This window comes from Jatropha curcas, chromosome 6 (assembly GCF_041381405.1).
Source record: "Jatropha curcas cultivar XTBG-Jc1 chromosome 6, XTBG_Jcur_1.0, whole genome shotgun sequence".
Lineage (NCBI taxonomy): Eukaryota > Viridiplantae > Streptophyta > Magnoliopsida > Malpighiales > Euphorbiaceae > Jatropha > Jatropha curcas.
Window position 1 is genome coordinate 26878425 of NC_143156.1, and position 7757 is coordinate 26886181.

At 35.1% G+C, this 7757-nt stretch overlaps 1 protein-coding gene across 1 annotated transcript; it reads left to right on the forward strand.

Annotated features, from left to right (window-relative positions):
* Nucleotides 1-1298: 1298 nt before the first annotated feature.
* On the forward strand, nt 1299-7557 carry LOC105648429 (glycosyltransferase family protein 47). The gene is made up of 4 exons (XM_089722816.1): nt 1299-1977; nt 2558-2680; nt 5071-5238; nt 5601-7557. The coding sequence occupies exons 1-4, from the start codon at nt 1606-1608 to the stop codon at nt 7281-7283; spliced, it is 2346 nt and encodes a 781-aa protein (XP_089578942.1). The 5' UTR covers nt 1299-1605; the 3' UTR covers nt 7284-7557.
* Nucleotides 7558-7757: the final 200 nt, after the last annotated feature.

Sequence of the window (7757 nt, forward strand, 5' to 3'; positions counted from 1 at the left end):
TGTGGTTATTGGTTTAATTAGTGGACAATAATTCAATTAATATGTCATAAAGTATTAATAAAATAAATATAATATAATAAAAAATATTAAAACATCAAAAATCGATTTGAATCAATCAAATGTTTGTAAATCGACTGGTTCAATAATGGATTAATGAATTTACAAGTAAAATCAGCTTGATTTTAAGTCAGATTCACTGGTTCTACGAGTTCATTTATAATTTTTAAAAGTTATTAGAATAATATAATCTTTTACATGATCAAAAAGTAATTTTAAAATAAGCAAACAATTAAATAAGCCAAACTAAAATACCCTCTTACAAATTAAAATAAGTCAAAAGAAAAAACATGTAAAGCACCCCTTATGATTATCTACTTTTCAACTAATAATTCCACTAATAATTCATAGGAAATTATAATTTCCATGAGAATATTATAGGAAAGATAAATTATTGTGTTTTTCGTTTTAGAAGTAAATTATTGTGTTTGGATGATAAATAAATTCTAGAAAATAATATAATTGAACTGTGAGCATTATTATATAATTTAAATTTCTTAGAAAGCTACTAACCAATCGGAAACTTTCCAACTAAATTTCCACAAGTTAAGTGTAAAAAAAAAAAAAAAAAAAACCAACAAGTTAAAAATAATTTACGTCCTACAAAAAAACAACTTTATTATATTTGAATTTTTTTTTCTATTCATTAAGAAATTTAATGCGTTAATATAATATTATAAATTATATAATAAGAATAACCTTATTCTATATAAAGATATTAATAATAACGTTACTTGCATAACATCCACCCTATGCTGGGTAAATGTAATTAAAAGATGCAAACCAAACACCCTTGGTAAAAAAAACTAAAAACCCATTAAACAGAGCATTTCAATTGCATTAATTGGCATTAATTAATACAACCGCGTAATCTCACAATTAATTATGTTCAAACTCAAAAGAGGGAAAAAAAAAAAAAAAAAGAAGCAGCCAAGTAAAATTGACCACATCCAAACAAGCCCTTGCACCCTTGAACACTTTCAAAATTGGCAGTGCCACACGTCCACGCGCTCTCTCTCCGTGCTCCTTATCAGACTCTTTCCATATTCAATGCCCACACCACGTGTACAATGTCATCATAGCTGTCGTCTAATTTTCGCGAGTGGATGTCACATTCTTAAGCTGGAAGTGTAAGAAAATCATTTCCTTCCACATCACATCACATGTGACAATATCTACAAGTGTAACAGCGTCTGCCCTCTCTCTCTCTCTCTCTATATATATATATATTTGCCAGGTAATGCAATTTCCTGCTAATAATAACAAGACCCAAAAGCCTCATATTCCACCACCTCCGGCAACCACAATCGCCGCCACCGTTTTCCATTTCTATCTAAATTCTAGTCTGTGAAAAGAGCTGAAAGAAGTGTACAAAACCCATAACCCAAAAATCATATCATAGGCACTAAACTAAAAAAAAACGGACAAAAGGGGACCAGAATCAGCGCCAGAACCAGACCCTTTTGAAATTCAAAAAGGAAAGAGATAAATGTTTGGACTTTATAGCGGAATTCGTGCTTTCTGATAAGGGTATAATCGTAATTTATCATGGGAGTTTCAGGTGGTGTTGGAGCGGGAGGTGTAGGTGCTGGTGGGGGTGGTACCAATGGTACAACTGCAGGGAGCTCTCGCTGTGATATAAACATGAAGTGTTGTTGTAGGTGGAGATGGGAATACCAACAGCACTTGCTTCACCATAGACTTGTCTCCCCGGGTTTGGTGTTCTTTTTGTGCTGTTTGGTGTTGTACGGATCAATTGGCGTGTTTTATGGGTGGCTTGTGTTTAATAAGCCTTATGTGAGTGGCAGTGATGCTGTGGGTTTAACCTCCTCTGTTGGATGTCAAGAGGACAATGAGGGTTCTTGGTCAATTGGTCTTTTTTATGGCGACTCTCCCTTCTCCCTCAAACCAATTGAAGCTGTAAGTCTTTTTTTAAACCAATTGAAACTATAAGTCTCTCTGTTTTTTTTTTTTTTTTTTGGCCTGATTGCTATTATTTCGATTTTTTTTTTTTACTGTTTTGTAGAAATTCTTTAGTTCTTTTTTGTTTTTTACACAAATTGTGATTGAGGCTCAAAATATGATCGATATTCGGGTATTTTTAATTGATTTTGGGTTTAATTTTTGCTTTTTGTCTTGTGGGCATTATTGGTCAATTCTTGTGGATTTCAATCTGAGGGCTGGTAGCTTTCTTGAGCTTCTGTTTTTCCAGTTCTGTATTTTTTTTTTTTCTCATTTAGTTAATAGGCTTGTTTCTATGTTTTATTTACACATAAATATATGTTTCATTCTTTGTCTTTTATGTGGTTAGTGATTCGTTATGAAAAGATATTCATATAATAAAATTGATTATTTGATTTTTCAATTATTTTTTTATGGGATTTCGATATTTCTGTGTAATTATCTCTCAAAAGGGTTAAAAAAAACCTTGGTAGTTGGTAGGTAGTTGTTGGTTATGGACTTCTTGCGGTTTTGACATGTGAGTTGAAATTGGTAACAGGTGAATGTGTGGAAAGATGAGAGTGCAGCCTGGCCAGTGGCTAACCCTGTTGTCACGTGTGCTTCAGTCTCAGATGCTGGTTTCCCCAGTAATTTTGTTGCTGATCCTTTTCTTTATGTTCAGGTAAGTATTTTATTGTTCGTTCATTAATTTTTTAATTTTTTCTGGTTTTATATGTGTATTGAATATATGTTCTGTTATTTTATCTGTTAAAATCACCTTTACCAGTATGTCTTTTTGTTCAATGGTCAATTAACTGGATTAACAGAAGGATTTTTAGTTAGTTATATTGTAATTTATATATCAATATCAACATCTTTTTATTTGGCTATTAGTTGGCTCCTATGTGATCTTAATTTGCTGGAAGTTGTTCCCTCTGCTACTCTATTTATAATCTTTGAATGCCAGGTGTTTATGACTAAATATATTACATTATCAAGAGTATTTTAGTTTGATAAAAAAGTTGGCGGCACAGGTATGCCAGATGTTTTTCTAGTCATAGAATTTTTTTCATTTTTAAGTTCTATCATTATGGGTAATGATTGAACAATTCCAGATGGTTGTTGTAGGCCAAAAGAAAACAGAGTTGCAGTTTGTATTGTTCTGCAAGGCAGTTCTTTTGTTGGAATCTTTGTAAGCAGATGAGGGTATGTAATGAAGTATGAATACCATCAGCAGCAGTGAAATTGTGATGTTGAGATACTTACTTTTCGTGCTCTTCATGAGATGTTTCAAGGACCCAATGTTTTATAGGTTGATTATTATATAATGAGTATACCAAGTTTCCTCGGAATGAGATGCAGGTAGATCAACGGTATTGATTGTCATTTTCTGGTATAAAGATACCAATTAAAATTGAGATCTTAAGGTTAGCATTTGTAAGAAAAGACAAGCAAAAAGGACAACTGCCTACTTGACTGGCACAGTTCTAATGGGATTAATATATGCAAATAAAATAATGCTAGGAATTGATTGGATTTTCTTTGGGTTAGGAAGCATTTGATTATGTAGTTGTAAACTTCAGCACTGTCTTCAACCTTTCTTCTTCCCTTTGTAGTTTTATGATGTGATTCTTTTTGGAATGCCTTCTTATCTTTTTTTTGTCTAATTGATTCAAGTAATGTCCACAAAGACATCCAGTAGTTCCTGTCTCCTGGATATTCATTGTTTGTGGATAAAGGTTGCCATTGGCACTGGATGTTTATGCTGGTTATGCTTTTTCCTGCGAAAGTTCACTCTAAAATTTAGGAGATTTATAGGGATGATAATTTTTACATTTTTTATTTTTTGGACAGACAGTGTCCTGTGAAGGGCTCTTTTCCTTCACCATTGTTTTGGGATTATTCTAGTGGTGTTTGATGAGGTTCAATCGTGGGCTTGAAAGAGTTAACTTTTTAGCAAGGTGTTGTAACAAGTCTGGCTTCTTTGTTTGTCAGAGATAATTAGAAGGCGCTGCTGAGGCAGTTCCTTGTTTGCTTGTTTCTATGTCAAGGTGTCTGAAATTAGTTAATAACTGGTGTACATCTTTGGCACTGTCAAGACAGATTAATTTTCTTTTATGGAGGAAGGCACACTTCCTTCTGAAGTTGGTTTTCATTGGACAGACAACATTACCCTATAAACTGCTTTGTGGTAACATATCTGGGTAGTTTCAATTTTAGCTGAATATTTCATGCAATGATGGTTATTAAAGGGTAAGGTCTGCTGTTTATTTATTGCATGTTTATTTCCTTAGTTCTTGGCAGTGTTAAGTTACAGGCCCTGTTTTAGGGTTTTGACTTGGCTATTTGGTCTAACTGATTTGTTAAATTTCATTTTGGTTTCACAGAAAAGCATAATATGATGTTTAAGTATAGGGGCTAATTAGAACTCAGTTTTCTGCTGGACGGAGGAAAATTTCATTTTGGTTTCACAGAAAAGCATATATGATGTTTAAGCATAGGGGCTAATTAGAACTCAGTTTTCTGCAGAACACAGGGAAAAATGACTTTTTAGGAGCATGTTGTGCAAGTTGATGCAAATGAAAACAAATCTCATGAAGATAACAGTGAAATTTTGATTTTAAGATCTTTTTGGGATCTTTTGTTGTGGGGAAAGTGTGTTGTTTGATCCCTTTTGAAGCATTTGCAAAATGCATATATCAACTTGTAAGCTATTTAGGCTCTGTGTGATAAGCCGTAATGCAATGTAATGAAATGCACTTATTGTGTAACATTACACTAGAATGCATTTTATTACATTCCATTATAGCTAATCAAACAAAACCTTAGTGTTTGATTGAACAATTGCTATTGCTATCGCTATCTTGGTAGGACCACCATGCATTTTTTGCTTTAGGTTTGAGCTTAAATTATTGGTGTGGTGTTTTCTATATCTTATGTATACCCATCTTATACTTTGCATTGCATATGAAATTGAAGATTTTCTTTCTATTTTGTTCTTGAAATAGTCTTCTGAGTGCTGATTTTTTTTTCCACTAACAATCCCCTCGATTTTGTATTCAATTGATCCAGAGAGACACACTTTATCTGTTTTATGAAACCAAGAATTCATTGACCATGCAAGGAGACATTGCAGTTGCAAAAAGTACTGATAATGGGGCATCATGGCAACAATTGGGCATTGCCTTGGATGAGGACTGGCATCTCTCTTATCCTTATGTTTTCAACCATCAGAACGAAGTAAGGGCACAATTTTTTTGCATTCATTTACGCACATGAAGTTGGTCCCTCAGACTAATAATATGTATATAGAACCTTTGGACTGTACCTGCGCAGCATAGGTGCCACCAATGGTATGAACAAGGAAAAATTAAGATGGACCATAACAAACAATCTGGTCTTATCTTGTGGCATCAATTATGAACATAGAAATATGCTACTGTGGAACTTTATGGACTCTTTGGTGTCAAATTCTATATTATGTTTTGGGCCTGGCAAGGACAACATGAATTGCACTGTAATTCATATAATGATGTTCATTTCTGAATAGTAGAATAGATTTTGTCGATTGTTCGTCATGTCATTTATTACTGTTCTTGCAGATATACATGATGCCTGAGGGCAGTGCAAAGGGAGAACTTCGTCTATATCGAGCAGTTAATTTTCCATTGCAATGGACACTAGAGAAGATCCTTATAAAAAAGCCACTAGTTGATTCTTTTATCATTAAAAATGATGGAGAATATTGGCTTTTTGGTTCTGATCACAGTGGTTTTGGAACTAAGAAAAATGGACAGCTGGAAATATGGCATAGCAGTTCACCTCTTGGTCCTTGGAAACCACACAAGAAGAATCCAATATATAATGTTGACAAAAGTGTGGGAGCTAGAAATGGAGGCAGACCATTTGTGTATGATGGAAATCTTTATCGTGTTGGTCAGGACTGTGGTGAAACTTATGGACGACGAGTGCGAGTCTTCAAGGTGGAAGTTCTTACCAAGGATGATTACAAAGAAGTTGAAGTCTCACTGGGCTTTGAAGAGCCCACTAAGGGACGGAACGCTTGGAATGGTGCTCGTTACCATCATCTTGATGTGCAGCAGTTAAGTTCTGGCAAGTGGATTGGGGTTATGGATGGGGATCGTGTACCTTCTGGAGACTCGGTGCGTCGGTTTATTCTTGGCTGTACTTCACTTGCAGCAGTCACAGCAATTGTCATAGTGTTGGGTGTTCTGCTTGGAGCTGTGAAGTGTATTATACCACTCAACTGGTGTTCTTACTACTCGGGGAAGAGAAGTGATAGTCTTTTGGTATGGGAAAGGTCAAATGCCTTTTCTTCAAAGGTACGAAGGTTTTGTGGCCGCTTGAACAGAGCAGCTTCATCTCTCCGGGTGAAAATAAGGCCTAATACTTGGGCTGGAAGATTGGTTTTGGCTGTGATATTTGCAATTGGAGTTGTGCTGATCTGCACGAGTGTTAAATATATTTATGGAGGAAACGGTGCCGAAGAACCTTACCCATTAAATGATTCCTATTCTCAGTTTACTCTGTTGACAATGACTTATGATGCTCGACTCTGGAACTTGAAAATGTATGTCAAGCATTACTCAAGATGTTCTTCAGTTAAAGAGATAATAGTGGTCTGGAACAAGGGGATACCCCCAAAATTGAGTGAGCTGGATTCTGCGGTGCCTGTTAGGATCAGAGTTGAAAACCAGAATTCACTAAACAATCGGTTCAAGAAAGATTCATCAATAAAGACACGTGCTGTTCTTGAGCTTGATGATGACATTATGATGACTTGTGATGACATTGAACGGGGATTCAATGTATGGCGCCAATACCCAGATCGGATAGTTGGCTTCTATCCCCGACTCATTAGTGGAAGCCCATTGAAGTACAGGGGTGAGAAATATGCCCGATCTCATAAAGGTTATAACATGATACTTACAGGTGCAGCTTTCATAGACAGTAAAGTTGCATTTGATAGGTATTGGGGCGAGAAAGCGAAGGCTGGGAGGGAAATGGTGGACAAATTCTTTAACTGCGAGGATGTGCTACTAAATTACTTGTATGCAAATGCGAGTACATCTAGTACTGTTGAATATGTGAGACCAACGTGGGCGATAGACACATCGAAATTCTCTGGTGCTGCGATTAGCAGAAACACACAAGTGCATTACAAGATAAGAAGTAATTGCCTCCAGAAATTTTCGGAAATGTATGGAGGTTTAGGTAGTCGAAAGTCGGAATTTGACCGGAGGAAGGATGGTTGGGATTTATAGTAAAGAAGTAACTCCAGAAATCAGTTATTCAAATACTCTTGAATCTTTGTGAATCCTTGTCCTTTTGGTAGTTTCTATAGTTTTACACCCCTGCTGTGAAGATTTTTGTGTTGGGGGAATTTTATATATTGATATCTTTGTTTGCCAAGATGTACATTATATCCTTTACCCATTCTGAGAGTTGATCAAATATGTAGATTGGTTTGTCATTGCTGTTATTCTATAACATTTTTGTCAGAGTTGATATATTAGAAAATGGATACTGGTTTGATCATGTGTGTATTTTTTTCCTTAGATTATTATACAGATTTTAATTTCTTGTTGGCATTTTTTTCTGGTATTTACTAGGACAAGGCTTTTGTCATACTTAATTTTTTTTTTTGTATCTAAATAGGACAACGTCTTTATCATATTTAACTTTTATTTTGTATCTAAGAAGCAATTCCCACAGGTGTGTGAGAGTGATAAAATGGG

Excerpts from the sequence above, each read along its gene's own strand:
- LOC105648429 (XM_089722816.1), top strand. The coding sequence starts at position 1,606 with ATGGGAGTTTCAGGTGGTGTTGGAGCGGGAGGTGTAGGTGCTGGTGGG. Across the intron at positions 2,681-5,070 it reads ATCCTTTTCTTTATGTTCAG|AGAGACACACTTTATCTGTT; the intron begins GTAAGTATTTTA and ends CAATTGATCCAG. Across the intron at positions 5,239-5,600 it reads TTTTCAACCATCAGAACGAA|ATATACATGATGCCTGAGGG; the intron begins GTAAGGGCACAA and ends CTGTTCTTGCAG.